This window comes from Phaseolus vulgaris, chromosome 9 (genome assembly GCF_051622355.1).
Source record: "Phaseolus vulgaris cultivar YP4 chromosome 9, ASM5162235v1, whole genome shotgun sequence".
NCBI classification, from domain to species: domain Eukaryota; kingdom Viridiplantae; phylum Streptophyta; class Magnoliopsida; order Fabales; family Fabaceae; genus Phaseolus; species Phaseolus vulgaris.
In genome coordinates, this window is record NC_143506.1 from 37,027,285 (window position 1) to 37,049,765 (window position 22,481).

The 22,481-nt window shown below is 31.2% G+C and overlaps 1 protein-coding gene and 1 non-coding gene across 3 annotated transcripts; one reads left to right on the top strand and one right to left on the bottom strand.

The window, feature by feature from the left end:
* Positions 1–443: 443 nt before the first annotated feature.
* Positions 444–5,882, bottom strand: LOC137822778 (vesicle transport protein GOT1). Of its 2 annotated transcripts, XM_068627774.2 has the most exons (8): positions 5,482–5,845; positions 3,080–3,287; positions 2,792–2,876; positions 1,750–1,841; positions 1,562–1,642; positions 1,363–1,460; positions 1,204–1,285; positions 444–941 (listed from the first exon to the last, which is right to left on the bottom strand). In XM_068627774.2, the coding sequence occupies exons 3-8, from the start codon at positions 2,820–2,822 to the stop codon at positions 903–905; spliced, it is 423 nt and encodes a 140-aa protein (XP_068483875.1). In that variant the 5' UTR covers positions 2,823–2,876; positions 3,080–3,287; positions 5,482–5,845; the 3' UTR covers positions 444–902. The 2 variants fall into 2 exon arrangements, with proteins under 2 accessions (XP_068483875.1, XP_068483874.1); XM_068627773.2 differs by lacking the exon at positions 3,080–3,287 and having other exon boundaries at positions 5,482–5,882.
* Positions 5,883–14,505: 8,623 nt separating this feature from the next.
* On the top strand, positions 14,506–21,140 carry LOC137822780 (uncharacterized). Its single transcript, XR_016515274.1, has 7 exons — positions 14,506–14,631; positions 14,919–15,034; positions 17,082–17,393; positions 17,489–18,140; positions 18,235–18,434; positions 18,804–19,045; positions 19,674–21,140. It is a non-coding gene; the product is annotated as an uncharacterized LOC137822780 (transcript).
* Positions 21,141–22,481: the final 1,341 nt, after the last annotated feature.

Sequence of the window (22,481 nt, forward strand, 5' to 3'; positions counted from 1 at the left end):
CTTAGTTATGCTGTTAGGTAAAGGAATTTCTACTATTTTGGAGTTGCTAAAAAATATATGATAAAAATTCGGTCATCCGATTAATGTATGATTATGACATCAATGATTAGAACATCTTTCATTTAGGTATTTAAAAATATTGCCATCACAATTTTTAGTTTTGGATGTTTTGAATCTTCATTATGATATTTGTGAATTGGCTAATGAATCATTGTATTTTTTATGTACCAATTATGACTAAAAGTTTTTACCTTTTTACAGTAATTTATTATGATGTTTAGGATATTGTGAAGATCCCTGTATTTCTGAAGCTTGGTATTTTGAACATGAGACTCGTGCATTTTCACTTCACCAAAAAAGTGATCTTAAGAAAATGGAATCTAAGATTTGAAACATTATTCCAAGGCCTAACTAACATTGAATAGTCAAATAGATGGCATGGCAGCAGAATGAATTAGGAAGATATTTATATTCTACAGGCAATCCCAATTCTCCCTGGAGGAGTATATTACAAATAAAGAAATAAATAAAAATATGAAATCACAGTAATGCTGCGCTAACACCATTTGATATCATTTAAAATTGTTATATTCCTCTCACAAGTAGTAAACAAATGCCAAGTACAGAAACCTTTCCAAACTGATGTCATCTGATTAGAATAGTAATGCAGATGAAGTTAAAGAGCTGAGAACTCCGATGATCAATTGATTGATTTTCCAATAGCTTCACACTCAAAAAGGGACTACAAAGGAGTTGTAAAACGAATACAAAAACCTTTTTTTCTTTGAATAAAATCACTATAACATTTTTCTACCATCACAATTCGGACTCGGGTCTCCATATCAGTATTTTCTTTACACTGCGCTTCCTACCAGCTACATAATCTTCTAAAGTTCCACGTGCTACACAGGCACCCGTTTGCCTCTGTAGCGGTCCAATAACTGCAAGTTCACACAAAAAGCAGAGTTCAATCATTTCAGCATATTATGAAAACTAAGAAGTTCAGATCTACCACAGTTACTAAGATTTGTTCAAGACTTCATGAAAATCCAGTATTGATATGGTAACATGCTGAAGTATAAAATATGATGATAGGAAAAACACATTTCAGCACAAATGCTAAAACAAATAGCTTTAATAAATGGCATATATAAATACTTAAGCCATATGATGATAGGAAAAAGACATTTCAGCACAACTAACCGATCGAATGTATGGTTGTTGAAACAACCAACCAAGAACAGGGATCTTCTGAATGAAAACAGCCAGTGTAGGCCAGAAACCACTGCAAAATATCATTTCACCATAAGTCCAAAGCACAAAACATACTCAATAGAACAGGGTTTTTTTTTTTTACTAAACCTGAAGAGTACGATGAATCCATAAGACTCCACAATCATGCCCAGAATAGGCCACCCCAAGATAAGAATAAAGAATCCAATACCAAATGAAATGGTTCCCTACAGAACCAGTAAATATGTAAAAGGTTAGGGTTGAAAATGAACCATGAAGAGACATGGAATGACGAAAGAACTAGATGATAAATGTATAGCTAGTTTACCTTGAAATTACTACGTTTCATGAAGAATTGCATGGTGGATTTCAGTCCAATGGTCACGGATACTCCAGAAACAAAGAGGATCTGATTTGAGTGACAAGTGTAAAAAACGATATTATTAAGTTAAGCATAATCACACAGCTAGCAGAAAGATAAAAAATCATAAACATGAAATTTGTCATAACACTTACATTTCCCATTGCAAGCAATCCCTTGTCAAAGAGGAACATAACACCAAGGAATGAGAAAAATATGCCAAAGCCCGTTAATCCCAATCCAATCTCTGTTTAATGTGCCAATGCAAACATTAAATTTCAGAAAACATTAGAATATTAAAAAAAATATGCCAACAATATAATGTTCACATTTAATCTTGTCATTTTGTTAGTCAAGATTACAGAAAAAATATGCAAAAGCAAGGGCACTAATAAATGTTTTAAAAACTGATATCTAGAAAGATTTCTTGCTCAAAGATACTGAAGAAAATAGGTTCAGAGCTAGTATAGCTGTTTTAGCACTGTGCAAGACAATGTTGTCACTTCTACATCAAGAAAGGATTTCAATATAATATTTATACAAGTAATGACTATTTTAACTACGTGATTCAATTATCAAAAGAGCTTTCAAAATAGGCAAAATGCAAATATGTTTAATTTAGGCAGAAATCATGCTCTTTTTCTTTTCCTCTTATTTAACCGTTTGCTCCTATATGGACAAAAGCCACCATGCGCCCTGCATAATACATAAATACAACACATGGCCCACACTAAGCCAACTCCTCAAAGGAGCTTTGATTAAAAAAAAAGCAAAGATAAGAACTAATCACTTGGCACAAATTTTAAAAACTCTAGGCTTTATAAAAAAAGATAGAAGCATTATGTACATGCAAATTTGGACTTGCTAAAAGAACTTCGTTAACTCCAGAAAAAAATTATTGGTCTTTCACAAATTATATGATTTAAATCCTCTAACAAACTATTAATAAAACCATGAAATTGAAAAATAAATAGGATAGAGGAAGAGAAGAAACCAAGCAATTTAGCACAATCCTAATATAAATCAGAATCATTTCGACCAGAGAGCATTTCTTCAAAATAAATTAATTCAACTACTAATTTATTTACGAAATTATTGCAAACTCTAATAACCTCTACCCGCATACTTGCATACTAAAGACATAAAACCAAGTCATATGATAACATTAGTGCCAGCAAAAACATCAAATTCACTTACTCTTTCTATCATTCATTTCAAAGGAAACCATTTTATACCCCAATGATTGAGACGTCCAAATGTCTTGCTTTCACTGGAACAATTGCTGGAAGAAAATACGTCAGTTAATAAAAATCAAATGAAATGCATACAAATATTCTCCTCAACTAGTTTGACTAAAGAACATACAGCAATATCATAGCCAACATAAATCTCAATCAAAGGAAAAATTCCAGGAGAATCGAGAGACAAGTATGAAAAATCTTAAAATATAATGTGCAATTTTGGTCCTTGGAAAATAGGGTTTACATTAATTTTCCGAGTGGATGCCTTTTTCATCCCCCAAATCACTTTATCTCTCTTCCTCCTTGAACCAAAGGTTCTCTAGTAGCACCCATACGGAAGCCATAATCACACCCATTCTCCAATCAGCACTTTTTCATACACTTACAGAAATACATCCTTAGTCACTTTGAAGCACTTGTAGCAGGCATAACATACACACACATGCCTGGGTCTGAGAAAATTAAGAAAGCAAACAAATTCATTCTGTACAAGTTTCAACAGTTAACAGTTTGACAAAAACACAATAGAAAATTTCCCCATAGAGACCATCAAGGCTCTGACATCCCTCCATAGCCCATACCAATGGTCAGAAAATCATAATTCCTGTAACCTAAACAAAAATCACTTGACTGATAAGTACAGCAAATCATTAATACCAAAACTCCATTGTTCAAAATCCAAAACTAACTCCAGCAACTACTCCAAAGACAATCATCATTCATTAAGGAGCTTAACCCAAAAATCTTTAAATCATTTATACCTGGTAGCAACTAGTAAACACAATTCCCAAATCAGAAATAGCAACTGTCCCCTCACCAAAATATACAAGAACACCAAACACCTCCTTCCAAATATCCATAAAAAGCATAAATGACCATTCAAACTCAGCACACCCCTACAATCTGCTATCACGCATCATTTCCTTCCAAACTCAGGTACACAGCAATCTACCAATTACTGAACCAATTTTGAAACAGAATCCCACATGCCCAGCAATAGCTGTCAACACTCGCAATCAACCCTGTAATGTCTGATACCCTACGAATGGGATTTCACAGACCAGAAACTTAATAATCCTAGCAGAATCCATTCCCTTATCTGCTGCTAAAACCTTTCCCACAGTCTTGCCTGAAGCCCTTGACGCCCTGCACCATGACTGACCTCAAAATAGAAGACAAAATGCTACGAATTTGGCAATTACAGTACGTTTCTTATTTTGGGGGCAAAAGCCCTAAGATTTTGATCTTGCAGGTTTTTTTTAGTATTGGCAAAGGAATTATGTTTTATTTCTAATTTTAGAGGATGAATTTTTCAATGGTGACAGCCATGTGGATGAATGAGGCATAAATGTGCCACAACAGCTCTTAACATGTCATTTAGAACTCTGTTAATTGCCATCCTAAACAGAAGGACCTATGCAATGCAATCAGCTAGTTTCTCTGTTTCAAGAATTAATAAAATAAAAATAAGTCGTAATAGTTTAATCCCTTGCACAGATACATGGCCAATCAACATGAATTAATGAAACCAAAATATAGTCAACTCAAATACATAAACTAGTTTTACCAGGTAATTAATAGCATGCTACACCATCACTATAGCCGAAAGGAGTGGCCCTAAGCGGCTATGGGATTCAAATTGCAAAACAATTTTTTATAGTAGCTTTCCACACACTATATCGGCAATACCATGATGTAGGCATCATAAACCCAATTTTACCTTGGAAACAATGTTCCTTCGCTCTATCCAGGACTTATTATTTCCGTGTCCTGTTCTTTTTTCTTTTAGACTTCGTACTTCACATTCTGCTAATCTTTTTCTAATGTGATATGTTCTTTTTCTATTAACTTCACCATCATCTTTCAAATTTTTTTACTTCCTTACTATGTGTTTTTATTGTTCATAGATCAATTGGTGATTGTGTGTGCAAAGTGGCATATTATTCATAACGAAATTCTTTAATTTTGGATTCCTTTTTGGTGTTTAAGAATTTCTACCAGTGGAATAAGTTATTTAGTTTGTATTATAATGTTAAAAATAGCAGTAATTCTGCTTCCCACTCTCCCACTACAACATTTTCGGGGCTAGCCACAGAGCACCACTTCCCAGGATTAAAAACTATGCTATTGTCGATCTCTATCAAGTTCAAAGAACTTAAAATTTGCATAATCAGTACCGTTACACAAATTAAACTGCATCAATTTAAAGTCAGTACAAATGCAAAAGATAAACAGAAAAAAAAAATGAAAAATCAAACAAGAAAACAGCAAAACTTAATCACCAAAGATCACACTAGTCCAATCCTATACAAAATTTACTTGCCACTGTCCCATTCTAATTAACCAAATTCAACAAAAAAACAACGGTTGAGAACACAAACAAATAACACGGTTTAGCGACTCGTTTCGAATTTCTCCATCTTCGAAAAACGCAAACACGTCCATGCCGCGAACTCTTGCTAGTTAGAGAGAGAGAGAGAGAGAGAGAGAGAGAGAAGTGCTCCAAATTCAAAGTTAAGATTGATCCGAACAGAAAATACTATGACGCGTTTGGATCTCACATCGCATCGTAGTTTCAGCCAAAAAAAGAAAGGGATCCAGCGACAGGAACAGAACAATCTTCAGATTCAAAGAAAAAGTGATTACCTGTTAACCTAGCTCGGAGTCGCCGGGAAGAGGTGGTGATCGGCGGCGGCTACGGCGGGGAAGTTGCGGTTGGACGGCGAAGATGGAAGTGGTTTTATGGAGAGAAGCCAGAATTGAATAGCAACTTTTAGTCTTCTCTGTGAAGAAATGAAGCTTTACTAACTATTTTATTTTTGTGTAACTTCCAGGCAAAGACTCTGAAGTGGATTGAATTACATTAAAATTAACTTACATCTAAATCTTTTATATTATTAATTAAATTAATTAATTAGAAAATTATTCAAGGTGTTAGAACTAATTATTATATTTAATTTCTTTTTAATTTGGATGATTTTTTTAAGATACAAAATGTTATTTTATTATTAACTAATTCTGAGCCATGACTTGATATTGGAGAGGATAACAAATTCAAATCATTTTCGTTACTTCATGTCATCATCCTGTTATCTATTCCTTCTCTCTCATAATAATAATTCTATACTAATAATAACCATAAATATACTGTTTTTTGAAATAATTTTTTTAATCATTTTTATTAAGACACTACTGAGTAAATTATTCATAAATAAAAAAATAATAATATTTTATTTAAAAGTAAAAAATATAAATTAAACTTAATTATTTTTTAATCCCTATATTAATAATAAAAAATCAATTTCATTTTGAATTTTAAAAAGTTTAATGTGATTTTTACTTTTTTTAAAATTTAATTTGATCCCAAATTTCTTTTATAAAAGTTTTTATGTTGGACATCACTATACAACTTGATATTGATATCTCAGTTAGACTCACACTTAACAACAATCATTTAATATTATTAAAAATAAAATACGAAAAAAGGAACTAGACTAAAAACTCATATGTTAACAAAAAAGATACATAGGTAGACTATACTTATTCATACAAAATTCTAAGAACAGACTAGGTGAAAACCTATTATACTAATGAAATGATTCTTTATGAATAAATCATAAATTAACCAACTTATGAAAAGTATTCAATCAATTGCGAAACATTCATGGAACATTAGTCATAGCAGTAAACGCGACACAAACCAAGGCAGAATCGCATTCAAGTTAGAGATTAGTAAGCCTCATCTTTTGAGCTTCCTCCGTATCATGTATAACTCCATAAAACTCAGCATAAAACTCAGCAACCATGACACTCTGAACTTCAAGAAATGCAGAGAAAGCACCAATAAACTCTCTCATACTCCCCACAAAAAATACCTCCACAAGTAACAAGACCAGGATATCCCCACAAGTGTTAATTTTAACCCAGCCTGGTGAAGGGAACTTCCATCTAACAGAAAGATGACGAAGAACTTTACCAGTACGAGTATTAATACCAAAAAACTTAATCACATTGAAATCCAACATATCATTCTTCATTGAAGCTTTAGACGAATTTCTCACTAGATAAGTAACAACAATCATCTGTCATCACATGAAAAAGATATTATTAAAAAAGAAAAAAAAATATGGAGGAACTAGACTAAAACTCATATATTAACAAAAATGATACACAGGTAGACTATATTTATTCATAAAGAATTTTAAAAATAGACTAGATGGAAACCTATTATACCAATGAAATGATTTTTTATAAATAAATCTTAAATTAGTCAACTTATCAGCACATGCATTCCCTTTATAAAAAATATGAGTAACCATAAACCTGATTTCCCCATAGTAATTAAGACAATTACTTCATCGATTATTAAGCATCCACAGAACATTAGTTCTATCAGTAAACGTAACACAAACCAAGGAAGAATCACATTTAAGTCAAACAAGTCTCATCTTTTGAGTTTACTCCTTAGCATGTATAACTCCATAAAACTCAACAATCATAGCATTTCGAACTTCAAGAAACACAAAGAAAGCACCAATAAACTTTTTCATACTCCCATGAAAAATACTTCCACAAGTAGCAAGACCTTTAAAAATAATTCAAGTGATTTTAATTTTTTTAAAACGATTAATTGTAATAACAATAAATATAATTTAACATGTATTAGCATAATTATTGAAGTGAATATATTTTAATAAAAAAAATATGAAATATTTTAGAAAAAAAAGATATATAATGAATTTTTAAAAAATTTCAAAAAAAAATTGTTTTTTAATCTTTAATATATAAACTTAAAAGATAATTAAACCTATAAATTAATTTAAATTTTTTGTAAAAAGTCTAAAATTGTATTCATTATGAAACAAAAGTGTCATAAGATTTAGTGATGGTTATTCAGGATTGGAAATATAAATTTTTTTTATCTCTTTTGGTGCAATTATAAATATAGAAATATAATCTTTTTTATCTCTTTTGATGCAATTATAGATAAAAAAATATGGTTTAAGGTCTTAAACTATTAAAGTGTAGCAATTAGAGTTGGTAATGTCTATCCATTTGAATTATGATGGTTCATGGTGTGAAATTTATTAAAGTGTACTAAGTAAAGTTGGGTATGCCTATTCATTTAAATTAGTATTAATATAAATTCAAACTAAAAAAAATGTTTCTCTTTACTTTTCACATCTTAAATTAATACGTCACTTCTTATACAAATCCCTCCTATTATACAAGGTTATTCGCAGCCATAAAAATATAATTAAAAGTATATTTTATAAACAATACTATAACCACTAAATTATTTATTATTGAAAATCGAGACCAAATAAGCAAATAAGTTATTGGTATCGAAATTGGGAAACGTAGTTACGTGCTAAAATAAGCAAATAAGTTTTTGGTATCAAAGTTGGAGTTGTGGAACACATTTGGAGAATAAGTTGGATCTTTGGATCAAAGGTGAACTTGAAAAACCTCTGTGGTGGCAACAATAGAACGTGGAAGCTGGATGTGGAATAAGAAGTGTGCAAAGAAAAGATAAAATAAATAGTTGAATAATGTCTGATTAAGATATTCATATGCAATTTTTCACAAATCCATTTCAACATACTCTATTCTTTATAAAGTTAGATAACAAATCAATAACATGTAGTCTAATGGAGTTGAGAATAAAGAAAGATTTATACTTAATGTTTTCATACTGGTTTTTCTATAAATCAATATTACATTTAGTTCTTAATCAACTTGGTAATGTTTCACTAGGCATATTATCGCTATAAATAAAAAAATGGATATTCTTTGGACAACAATTACTCTTTACTAAACAACACAAATATTATTTGGAACACACCACTTGTAGCTAAGACTGAGTATTCCTTAAAACATAGTTATTCCTAGCTAAGACTGAGTATTCTATGGATACAGTCACTTTTGGGCAAGACTGAGTATTATTTGGAACGTAGTCATTCTTGGTGGTAACTTTTTATCTTGGATAAGAAAAGGCAAGGAACCATAGTGTTTTCTACAATTGAATCCAATCAAAAGTTGTTTATCATAACTTATATGGATTAAAAACCAACTAGAAGATTATAACTTTTATGAAGATAACATTATTATATTATGTGACAATAATGTTGCAAGTAGTCTCTCAAAGAACCTTATATTCCACTATAGGGCAAGACATATTGCAATCAAACATCACTTTGTCAAAGACCATGTGATGGATTCCTTAATGTAAAATTCAATTTCAATCGGTGGAATGAAGGAGTAGTGGTAGAAGCTGGAAGGAATAGAGGTGTTTAAGTGAGTAATAGTGGTGGAAAGGTAATTCTATGGGAGAGGTTCAACCAACTCGTAAAGGAAGATGCCTAGGAAGGAATCAAAATTAGAAGAGTTATCCTAAGGAAACTCAAGAACAAGTGAGAAGCAATTTGTGCATAGAAACTCTACTCATTCAAAAGTGAAAATTACACGGAGATGAGGGTCATATTTATAGGAGTTGGGGTTGGACCTTGGAGAGCCGAAAGGAGAGGGAAATTTAAATTTGAATCATCATATGTTCTCCTAAAGAAATGGTGCATAGAGTGGATCAAGTACCACTTTTTCACTCATGTTTTCACATTTGAACATACGCTTAATGTGTAGCATGAACCTCTTGTTCATGTCATGGTCGACCTAGGGTTTTCTTTGAGCTTCAATGAGTCCAATTGAAACATTAGCAAGACTTAACCCTAGCAAGACTACATAGCTCAAATACAAGCATAAATGCCTTACACTACTTGACCCAAATACAAACTCAAATATCTTAGACTACTTGGCCCAAATACAAACCTATTTATTCATATTCTATACATTTTATTACACACTAGAGATGAATAGAGTAGTTTGGACCTAATGAGGTCAGTTGAATCCTAGTCGTCTTGGATCCTTCTGGCCATAACTCTAGTTATTAGTCTTTTGGCTTGGGGTCTTCCATCACCATGTTCAAAAGGGGACCATGAATTTATAATTTGTATTTATAAAATATTAGTTAGCTAATATTTTTACAAAACCACTAAATGAAGAAGGATTAAATCATTTACGAAGTTTATTGGGCATGAAATTTGTTGAAGAATTACTAGTATCATGCATAAAATGTCTATAGGTTTTCATGTTTTCTAGACAATCTAGGTGCATCACATGCATATGATGAGCATCTTATATCGTGAATGTGAAACATTATGAGTTACATTTTGTTACCTAGTGTCTCTAAATGTGAAGAAATTATTGTTTTACCAAGTCGTTATAAAGGTAAATCAATGTTAAGATTCAAGGATCCATGTTTATTGTTCTTTAGCTTCTCATACTTGAGCATTCACTGTAAGATTACTTCATGTGCTGAACGAATTGACTATTTTTGCTCAATCTTGTTTTGTTGTTTTTATGCCATTTTCTAAGAGATTTTTGCATATTTTTTTTTCTTTTCTACTTATTCCTTCAGTGCAATTTCCTTTAGAGCGATTTAGCATGCTTTCCCATTCATTTTTATACATTTACTATACAAAATGCATGTTAATTGACCTATGATTTCTGCTATATTTTAGCCCTATCAACGATCTAATTTACTTTTATCATAATTGATCAATCTAAGCACATATTAAAGTTGTAATAGTATAGAGTTTTTATACACAAAAACAACTATATTGGATAAGTTTAAATTCGGTTAAATAAGTTTAACCTTTGCAGTTAACATCTAAAGCACTATTTTATAAATACGGAAACAAATAATTTCAACAATGCTTGAAAAGTCTATATTAAGAATTGACAAATGTGAAGCAATCCTTTCATAAAATATCGATGCACACATTCTATCAAGTATTCTTGCATATTTCCTTGTTTATGGCATAATATTTATAAGGAATTGCAAACTTCTATACTTGTATTTGAATTCGAAATCAAAGCTATGACAAGTCATATCTAAGCAAAAGGATCAATATCAAGAACAAAAGGATTCTATCTCTGAAGATTACACAAGCAATGTTCATATTTTGAAAAACATATATAAAGGACAAATATGTTAGTCATTCAATACACAAAAATATAAGAAAGCTTATCAAGAATTACAAGTTATACAATATTCTAAGTTTGAGTGTAATTTGTTCTTCATGAGAAATATTAAATATTGTGTATTCACCCTATGAAGTAATTAACATTTGAAACATGTATCTATATAAATAATAAATAATACAAATCTTGACCACTTCAAAGACAACTTTTTAATACGTGTCGCCCTCACCAAATTTTGCAAAAAAAAAATTCAAAAATATAATACCCAAAATAGAAAAAAAAAGCCTCAATTCAATCACGGCACGTGGACCAATTATAATACGCCACCTAGTGCTTAATAAAGGTCCCATTTTTCTCCCTCCCTCCGAAACCCTCATACCTCTCAAACCCAATTTCTCTCTCCAAAACTCTCACTTTTTTTTTTGCTCTTAACACACCTCTCTCAACCTTACTTTTATCCTCTCTACGCAGCTCTCTCAACCTTACCATTATTGCCTTTCACAATTTCGGCAACTGCACAGTCTCTGCTCCTTTGAATATCACCATTACAAATTATTTTTTTTTTGTATTTTTGAAATGGCGCATAGTTTTGAATTTTTAAATGGCAATGATGATGGGTTTTCAAAATATATATATATATATATATAGGTTGTTCTTCATTTAGCCATTCATTGATTTCATTTCACTTTTTTCTTTTTCATTCTCCATGGACCATGTAATTTTTTATACCGTTCATCTCATTTTATCATTTCATTTAACAGTCCTTCCCAATTTGTTTTCTTCATCTAATTTACGGTTTATTTCTAGCTTTGTGATATTTTTTTTATAATTTGTGTTTGGTTTTTATGCATTTATATCATTTTTATTGTTAGTTTTGCAGTTGTTCTTCCATCTGTTCATTTAATTTGTGTTATTTCGCTATTTTCCATTTTGTTCATCTCATTTACGGTTTATTTATGGCTTCGTGATATTTTTTTTTTATCATTTCAATTCGATCTTTTATGCATCTATATCATCATTTTTATTCGTTTTCCAATTTTGTTCTTCATTTTCCAGTTTTCTTCTACAATTTGTTCATCTAAATTGTGTTTCCATCTAAACCAACACGTTTTCCATTTTCTCTTAATTGTTCGGTTTTTTATGCATTTATATCATTTTTATCGTTCGTTCTCTACTTTTGTTCTGCCATTTGTTCATCTAATTTGTGTTATTTCACCATTTTCATCATTTTTAAGTTTGTATTGTGATATTTTTTTTTTATCATTTATGTTCGGATTTTTATGCATTTATATCATTTTTATCCTTCGTTTTCCAATTTTCTTTTGCAATTTGATCATCTAATTTGTGTTTCCATTTGTATCATTTTGTTTTCCATTTTCTCTTTATCATTTCTGTTCAGTTATCAAATAAATTGTTATTATGTCCATTTTGTTAATCTCATTTAGGGTTTATTTATGACTTTGTCATATTTTTTCTTCTTCATCTAATTTGTGCATTTGATCCAACTTTGAAAGGATGTTTTTGTTTTCATCCATTTATGTTATTTAATTATTATTATTTAATCCGAGCAGAGTGATTACCTTTTTGCATTATGTGTTATGAATGTCATTATGACATGTTATTATTGTTTTATGTTTTCAATGGTTCATTTCCAATTCCAATATCATCATTAATTACGTGTAATGATGATTTTTTATTCTTACTTGTTCATGTCATATTTATCCATTTTGCTGAATTGGACCCTATAATTAGTAATAAAAATTCTTATTTTTACTCCTTCATGTCAGTCCCTTTTAATTTAATATATTAATATTTTAATATATATTTGTAATTTAATTTTTTTAATATTTAATATATTTAATTTGATTAATTTCATATATTTTAATATATTAATATTAATATATTTAATTTAATTAGTAATATATATATTGGTAATTAGTAATTCGTAATATATTTTAGTAATTAGTAAATAGTAATTACTACTATATATAATTTCGGTTCATTTTTGTGATATTTTTTTTCATTTATATTCGGTTTTTTATGCATTTATATAATTTTTTTTGTTGCTAGTAGAGTCATTTTTAAAAAGATATTTATTGCATTAATGTTTATATACCCTCTTTCTGTTGAGTTCATGTCCAAATCTGTTTAATATTTAGTATAATATGTATTACAATTATACTTTAAGGTTCACCGATTTTAACTACCATTGTAGTGTGATTTAATGGAGTACTTAGCATAATTTTATTTTACGTGTCTAACTTCAAATTGAAGTTTTTGTACTTGTGCACAACATTTTGATTTCAAGGTAACAATTGAAATAGTTGCAAAAGCCGAAGTCATGTATTCAATATGCAATAATTTGTCATTTTCTTTATGTAGTTATATTTTGTTATTTGAATCCAGTTGGCATAATTTGTTTTGTCCAACTCCATAATCATATTTTCGTAGAGAAACGCATATTACTTCAAGTTGCAGGTAAGCATAAGTCGGTGTCAGTGTATTGGTTTGTTGAAAAAAGACACTTTCTGTTGGTGATAGGAATATGATTAAGTTCATTTCTTTTAGGAATTTTTTAATTTATTTATTCATTCATGTACAATTAATATGTTGTAGAAGATAAATCTGATGTAATTTCTATGTAATATGTAATGTAATTATATTTTGTTATTTTAAATTTTAAATCGTAGTTGACATAGTTTGTTGTGTCCAACTCCACATAATTTGTACATTATAGTGAATTTGTAGTGAATTATACTCATTTTTACAAGGTATACAATCTTCATTTTCCTCGTACAATTTTTAGTAACTACACTTTAAACATAATTTAAATTTAAATAAATCAAGATTTTCAAACCATAACATATGTCATGGAATAGAATAAAGACTGCTAAATCATAACAAAGTTAATGTCTTTTATTTTCATTCCATTTGATTTTATAAACACATTATAAACTATAATATTAACAAATTAATCTATAAAATAAAATATTAATAGTAATTAAAATTAATATTAACTCGAGTTATAAGAAAAAATTTTAATTTCAAAAAGGTAAATTCTATTGCACTCAATCATTAAAGTACTTCAGAAGGCTTAATAAACTTGACCAAAAATTGTACCATGTACAATATATTATTTCCAACTTAAATACTATTCTAAAATAAATAATATTTCTAAAAGTTTCAAAATCTTAAATAAATACAAAATGTAAATTATATAATATTTTACTTAAATAAAAATATGAAATAAATTAAATTTTTACATTATTTAAAATCCTAAACAATCTGATGACAGTTCATTGTCCTTACAATTCCTAGGTACAAGAAGGAAAAAATAGTATTTATTCTGTACACCACTAGGACTCACCACACCAATAAAAAATACAACGATAAGAGATAGAGAGAGAAAGAAAGATAGAAATAAACACATTGAATTGAATTGAATTGAAAAATGTTTTTTTCTTACATTCAACTCTATCTTACAAATATTAATATTTTCATTTTTTTAATTTTAAAAATTATTTTAATATTTTATATTTTGCTCATTAATTTATTTATTTTTTTTAATTTTTTTTATTACCAATATTAATATTTTGTTAGGAATAAAATGGAGCATAATTTAAAAATATCATCACTCAATAATCTCTTCTTAAACCGCGCAACAAACTTTCTCTCTATTTCTCTCTCTCCTAACCGAAACCCTAACAAAGAGCTTCTTCATTCCTCTCTCGATTTCAATCCTCCCTTCCTACACAGGTCAGTTTTATTTAGCTCTGTTTATTCGTTTGTTTATTTATGTATTTACTTTGTTTAATTGAATTTTTGCTTCGCGAAGCTTCGATTATTGTTTCTCTTAATCATGGAATTGATTGGTTCTTGTACGATTGGTCTGTCATTTAGTTTTCAGTTTTTCTTTCGAAAAGTATGAATATAATGATATTAATTTGAATGGAGGCTATGGTGGTCTGTGATCAGTTTACTTGCTAACTATTCCATGAATCATTGAAGTGAACAATTTATAATTGTATAATTTATTTTTGCAGGATTGATGTGATTTGAGTCTGGTTAGTCAAGAAATAATTGATGGATGATGTTAATAGAAATGGATAAAATGTCTGCTCCTTCATCGAGGGAGCGTGCTCAACGCCTCTATGAAAAGGTATTACCATCTTTACCCTTTCTTTTGTGGCAATTCACTTTGAGGGAGACTTTAAAAGATTGAGGAACAAGCAATGCGATTTAAATTGCTGCGATGCTTTATTGGTGTAAATTTTGTATAATCTGGTTAACTTTATTGATTAAAATGCCTCGCTTGGTATTGCAGTTTATTTTCAATTTAAAACTTTAATGTTTTGCTAAAATATTGATTGTTAATCCTTCTCTCAGGTATTTTGTAATGATTTTAAAATTTAGATTTTATGAAGTTGAAATTCGCTTGCTTACTGACTCGGTAAATCTCTTTTTCGCAATAGTTCTTCTATGATAAAATTGGCCATGGGAAAAGGCCATTATAAAATAAACTGGCATTAAGTAATAAATGTCTACATTTTGGAACCAATCATTGAATTGAACTGCAACTCCAGTGATTTTTTTTCAATGTCAAGCTCCTCACTGTTAAGCCTAAATAAATAAATATATTAATTAAGAATTCTTAATGTTCTTTGACTGTGAATTGCTGAAGATGAAAATGAATAACTATACATTGAAACAAAAAATTCGCTGAATTTTTTACCTAACCTCCAGAACCTTCCACTCACTTGGGACGCCCTCTCAAACCCTAACCGTGGCCCAAATTTCACAAGCCCAAGCCACAGCCGTGCCCTTTCACACTTTGAGGACAAAGTCGAGTGTCCAGGGGATGGCATTGTTAGAGAAGAGCCCAATGAAATAGGATGAGGGACTACCTAATGAAATAGGGTAGTACTTGTAGTAACAGTAATGGGCTCCAGTATAGCCCAATTTTTGTAACCTAAAACATCACTATAAGGTTATTTGTGGAAATAAAGGGGCAGAGAACCTTTTACTCTAGTATTATTTTCCTGAGTATTGGTTAGCATTGTAGCTATGGTAGTTTACCCTATCAAGTAGTCACTAGGCACTACTACAGTATTTCAACTTGCATTATTTGTCATTTATCACTTGTGGAGTTATCAATTATGTATGGAGTTTAGGTATTGAATTTTTTATGTTTATTAATTTATGATTATCAATTAAGAATATATTTGAAGGAACACCTGTGAGAGAAGAATGAGAAGGATTAGCTAATTTGTAGAAGTTAATGTCTATTAGTTTTCTCAGAATCTGAATTTTAACTCGTATATAGGCTAAATTTTAGTTTATGCAGAAGTTAATTTCAGCTTTCCCAACTTTCCTTCTCATTTCTCTTTCTTGGATGTGCTTGTAGAGAAGTTTTCTCCAAACAGGACTCTATTTATTAATTAAGCATGTGGTGTGTTATACGGTTTTCTCCCGTCTGATTTATGCTATGTTATATGCATAATGCATATTAATATTAGTTTTATATATCTTGTAGATGATTTACGATTCTGTATCCAGTTCCTGAGTCTGAATAGAATCTTGAGTTTGACTGCTTAAATAGCTACTCTATGTTCAGCCGTACTTTTGGCAGTGCATGTTAAATTCCATTCCTCCATCTCTCTCTTTGTATTGCTGCTTTTGTTGTTCATATTGTTATTATTATGTTAATTATGCTGTAGATTGATGACAGACTCCATATGTAGACTATGAATTTTGATTTAAAGACAAGTATGTCTTTAATTTTGACTGTATTTTTTAGCATTTGTATAGCATGGTAGCATCTTTTTAGGTTGCTCTTGGATAGTAAAGTTGTAAAATAATATATTAATTGATTTTCAGTTAAATAACTGTTTGTATGTAAGTTTAAAGGTAATTAAGTGAATTGAAAGTTATATTTTATATGGTTTTGGCACCTAATATTATTAGAAGTATTTGGGTCTGCTAGTGTGTGTTTGTGTGTGATTGAAGTAGTAGTTTCACTCTTTCCTCCTATTCTTGCAATTTGAATTTATCTGGCTTCCATTTAATCCAGTTCTTCCTCCAATCCTTGCTTTCCTTTAAAAAGAATTTACAATCATGAAATTCATGGCAACCTTTCCATCAACTGTACTTCCATTTTACAATTTAAAATATTGTCACAATGATAGTGTCTTCAACTGTTCTTGCAGTTTCTTTAAACAGGAAAAATTCATTTAGTGTTGGTATACCATGGCCAGATGGGATGCAATCTTATCTCTTCCAGTACAAAATCCTCCCACATTGGAAATTTCTTCTCTTGACCTAGTGTGGTCAAAAGTGGAAGGTTGGCATGATAAATTAGATAGAGTTGCTCTAATCCCATTTGCTAGAGTTGATGATTTTGTGAGGGGTGAATCCAATAATAAAGAATGTCCTACAAGATTTCATGTTGAAGCAAGGCGTCGACGGTCTCCATCAACACCTTTCAAGCAAAAGGTTGATGGCATACTAGAGTACATTTTGTAAGTTGTAATTGTCTTCATTGGGAATCATTTCTTCGTTGTTATTGTTTTTTGCATTCTACTGCAATGTAGAGTTTAATACCAACTCAATGTAGGTATTGGTGTTCCTTTGGTCCTGACGACCATAGAAAAGGTGGCATTGTCCGACCAAGTCGTACTACATATGTTCCGAAGAAGAAAAATGCAGGTAGACCAAATACCAAGAGAGGTTGTACTTGTCACTTTATTGTGAAGCGCCTTATAGCTGAACCTTCAGTTGCCCTAATCATATATAATGATGATAAGCATGTGGACAAAAAGGGTTTTCCATGCCATGGTCCTCAGGACAAGAAGGCTGCTGGAACACGTGCTATGTTTGCTCCATATATCTCAGAAGAGCTCCGTCTTCGGGTGTTATCTCTTCTATACGTTGGAGTCTCTGTGGAAACCATTATGCAGAGACACAATGAATCTGTTGAGAGACAAGGTGGTCCATCTAACCGTGATGACCTTTTGACCCACCGTTATGTTCGTCGACAAGAGAGGGCAATCCGTCGTTCTACATATGAGCTAGATGCTGATGATGCTGTCAGTATAAGCATGTGGGTCGAAAGTCACCAAAATCAGGTTTTTTTCTACGAAGATTTCTCTGATTCAGATCCATTTACTCTGGGCATTCAAACAGAGTGGCAATTGCAACAATTGATTAGATTTGGAAACCGAGGTCTGCTTGCCTCAGATTCAAGATTTGGTACAAATAACTTACAGGTTTGTTACTTTCATTTTTCCTTGATTTGAAGTAACCAAAAACATATTTGCTTTGATTTTCTAAAAGCAAGCATGCTGGTAAATTTTTTTTCAGTATCCCATTCATAGTCTTCTAGTGTTCAACTCAGACAAGAAAGCCATTCCAGTGGCATGGATAATAGCACCAAGGTTTTCAAGTTTGGATGCACATCGATGGATGAGGGCTCTTTACAATAGAGTTCACACCAAAGATCCTACTTGGAAGTTGGCTGGCTTCATAGTAGATGATCCACTGTATGATATTCTAGCAATCAGGTTGGTTCAAAATTTATCTGCTATTTGCTTCTGTTAAAGGTAGTATTATTTTAATGTTGAATAAGTACAGAAATGCATTGCAAACTTTTATTTTTCTGGTGACGTACTCCTGTGTTGTGCTTTCTTTCTTCAAACCAAAATTAATCTTTTCATCTTTTCAAATGTTTTTGGTGCTGTGGCTTATTATTGTAAAAAATCAAACTGTGTGCTTGTTTGGAAAACAATTGAATTTGGAAAATAATTTCTCTTAGAAAGTGTCTTTGATGCTGGTAAGGACCTTATAGGGTTGTGCTTTACCGCATCAGTTCAAGGAATTGATTTTATCACAACCTCTGTGCTAACAAGTATGTATATTCTATATTTTTTCAGGGATGTGTTTCAGTGTACAGTAATGATAAGTTTCTGGCGGATTCGTCATTTGTGGCATAAAAACTTAGTAAAGTGCTTGAAATCTGATATGCAAATAAAGATATCCAGACGGCTTGGGTGGATAGTGGATAATATTTGCCGCCTTCAAGGAAACATGTCACTCTTTGAAGAATTCATGCAAGAGTTTATTGATGAATCCAAATTTATGGACTATTTCAAGTCCACCTGGCATCCTAGAATAGGTTAGTAATAACTAAATAGTGGAATGCAATTTATTTTCTAATGAAATTGAAAAATAACAATATGCCCACAATCTATTCTAACTGTTCTTGCTCTTACTAGATTTATGCCCTATAAAGGAATACAATGTCAGCACTTACTTTGATACTAGTCTGTTCTCTAATTAGATATGTTAAAGATTTTGTTACTATGACGACAAAGAGTTGGTCAACTTGATTGATGCCAATATATTATAGTGATGAATATTATCAATCATCAAATGTATGAAAATTGATTTGATCATGTTCTGATATTTACGTAATTTTAGTGGTAGAATATGTTTAAAAAACTATATGTGCGATAATGTGATGTTAAGGCTTCTTATCCGAATATGTGCATGGTCTCTTACTGGCTTAATCTTGTTGGGTGGGCAAAACCACTGCATATTATATACTTATTAACTGATTGCGACTGTTGCTGTTTGTTTTGTTCTACTTATTATATTTGGAGCATGCTATTTACTGACTATTTGTCTGTCAATATAATGTCAATCAGGTTAGGATAAAATCATATTTTTATGGGATATTTTTATATTATGAATTTTGTTATTGTAACTGTGTACATTGAAATTACTTTGTCCCTTTGATGTAGGTGCATGGATCAATGCACTTCAAACTCTTCCTCTTGCTAGCCAGGAGTCTTGTGCAGCAATGGAACTTTATCACAACCAATTGAAGATTAGGCTGTTGAATGAGAAAGAAATTGGTCTTTATCAGCGGGCCGATTGGTTGGTCGACAAGTTGGGTACAAAAGTCCACTCTTATTTCTGGTTAGATGAGTACTCAGGAAAAGATGATTTTGCACGATACTGGAAAAATGAATGGATGAGTGGTTTGACATCATGGCGCAAAGCACTGAAGATTCCAGACTCTGATGTCTCGATAGAAGATGGATGTGCTAAGGTTACTGATCAGGATGATCGAGATAAAGCTTTTGTTGTATGGAATACTGGTTCAATGTTGAGCATTTGTGATTGTAGTTGGGCACAAGATGGCAACCTTTGTGAGCATATCTTGAAAGCTCTCAGTATCTGCCGAAAGAGAGGGTCCGTTTTACCATCTGTCACCTTATTTCAGTATCACCAGGCACTGAATAATATGCTGCATTGCCCCCCTTTTGATTCTTTAATTCGTGATCATGCGGTGTCATTGGCAGTTTCAGTTCAGAAGCAGTTAAATACTCTACTGGATAAAGAGAGTGTCCAGACTGTCGCGAATCCTATGGAGGAACGGATTGGTATTGATATTCCACTGGAAAGTTTCAGGGTTGTCTCTGGTAACCGGGGTCAGGACTTAGTTATTAAGAAGCATGTCACCAATGATGTTTTATCTTTGGATGGTGGTGAGGATAGACATGATTCAAATGAAGCCCCTGGATGTGCTAGTGCAATGCATGATATCGCCGATCAGGGTGAGGATAGAGTTATCACTAGAAATGGCGAACGTTCTGAGAGTGCTGGAGTGGACACTTTGTCTGCTGACATGGATGTTGATCCACCATCAACTTGTGATCCTGTCTTGCACCCTGTTAATGATACTGTTCCAAGTTACACGTTGCAAGAGAACAAAGAGTGGGGCTTGGCTACAACAGAAAATGAGATTTCAGCTTCCGAAAGTGGTGCTTTTTCTAATGATAAGATTGAAGATAATATAATTTAGATAAAGGTAGCAAAGATTGTGCTATGGATGTGGATCCCCCAACCTTGGCCACACACTCATCAACAACACAGGATGTGAAGCATTGTGAAACACATGAAAAAGGTGTCAATGGGGTTCTTAGAGCAATTTCTTGCACGGAGGATTCTGATAGGCACTTGAGCCCCTCATCAACTGTTGCAATTGATATGGGTGAAAATTCAGGTACCATCAAGGAGGATGTGAGTTTGGGTTCAAATACCTGAAATTAAATCATGAATTAGAACACATAATGACAATTTAGAGATATAAATTTTGATACACACTCTGTAAATATTTTTCGTTGTTAAGTAATTAGGAAACCATTACTACAGAAGTCAATAATTTTTTAATTATATGTCAAAAGTCAATTTCAAATTTTTAATTATGACAACCCATAATTGAGTGACAATGTATAGAACTTATTCTAGTAGTGTATTTCAATTGTGAGATTAAAAATATTTTTTTTATAGATTAAAATTTACTCATGTATAAACTAAAATTAGCATAAAAAAAGTTGAATAAGAAAACTTATGCAAATCATTTTGGTCAAAGCAGGGAAGGCTGGCATTGGAGGAATTGGAGATCAATAAGTCACTGTCCTCTTTTGTAGAGCTTATGCCACTTTTCCATCTTTACTAATAGCTTTGTAAGTGTATTTTTCAATTAGTTCATTTTAAATTTTCTATATTTTAAAATAATTGAAAAAAACAATGAAATAAATCATTTCTGTGTAATATTTTCTAAAGCAATGTGATTTTCAAACTTCCGAAGAGGTTATATAAATCAGTATTCATTATTAAGTTATTTCCCAAGATGCCATTGATGAAATAATATAAAAACTAACTATTTTGTTCCCACACTTCTTGGTGGGTCCCACACTCCTCATGAAGAAATGGTGTTGAATTAGTGGTGGTTTTGTTGTTACCATGTTCCCACCCACATTTTTCTTTCTTGTTCTTGCATTCACCTCAGAATATGGTTTAACAGATGAAGTACAAGTAAGTTTAATCGTGTTCTAATCTAATACTAACTATGAATTAACCTTCTATTTTCAAAGTTTTCTTCTTTTTCAGAAAAAGTAATAAAAAGAATCAATTTCTCTGTTCCTGTATTTTTTTTTTTTCATTTCAAGCTGAGGGATGTGTACTGGAGTCTATTTGTGCATATCTTGAAATGGGTATGTTCAAGTTTTCTTCTTTTTAAAAAAAAGATAATAAAAAATAAAAGGGTGTTTTATGAATCAAGCATAAGGAAGAAAGAAACACAATTCTTCCTTTTCTTTGATTTTTCATTTTAAAGCTGAGGAATGTGTACTGAAGTGTATGTGTAGATATATTTAAAGGGGTATGTGGAAGTTTTCATGATCTTTGGATATAGTTTTTAGTTTCTGCATTTTCATAATCTGTTGAATTGAAGACTGTCCAATGCTCCATTAAACAGAGTATCATTCAAATTCATTAACTTTTACTGGGAAAATCTTTGATTTGTTGGGATGTGTCCAATTTAGCTCTAGTTCTGTTGCAAAAGGTAGTTTCAGAATTTAATACACACCAAGTATACTTAGTATATTCTTTTGGAAAAACTAAAATTGTTTGATTTGTAATGATTTTTGTACTCTCAATCAATTAGAAATCGCCCTAGATATGTTTTTTTAAAACAATTATTGCAAAAATTAACAATTTATTATGCATGTGATGTATGATTAGGTGGCTGATAACAAATT

Excerpts from the sequence above, each read along its gene's own strand:
- LOC137822778 (XM_068627773.2), bottom strand. The coding sequence starts at position 2,822 with ATGGTTTCCTTTGAAATGAATGATAGAAAGA. Across the intron at positions 1,842-2,791 it reads TGAAATGAATGATAGAAAGA|AGATTGGATTGGGATTAACG; the intron begins GTAAGTGAATTT and ends CACATTAAACAG. Across the intron at positions 1,286-1,362 it reads GGATTCATCGTACTCTTCAG|TGGTTTCTGGCCTACACTGG; the intron begins GTTTAGTAAAAA and ends GATATTTTGCAG.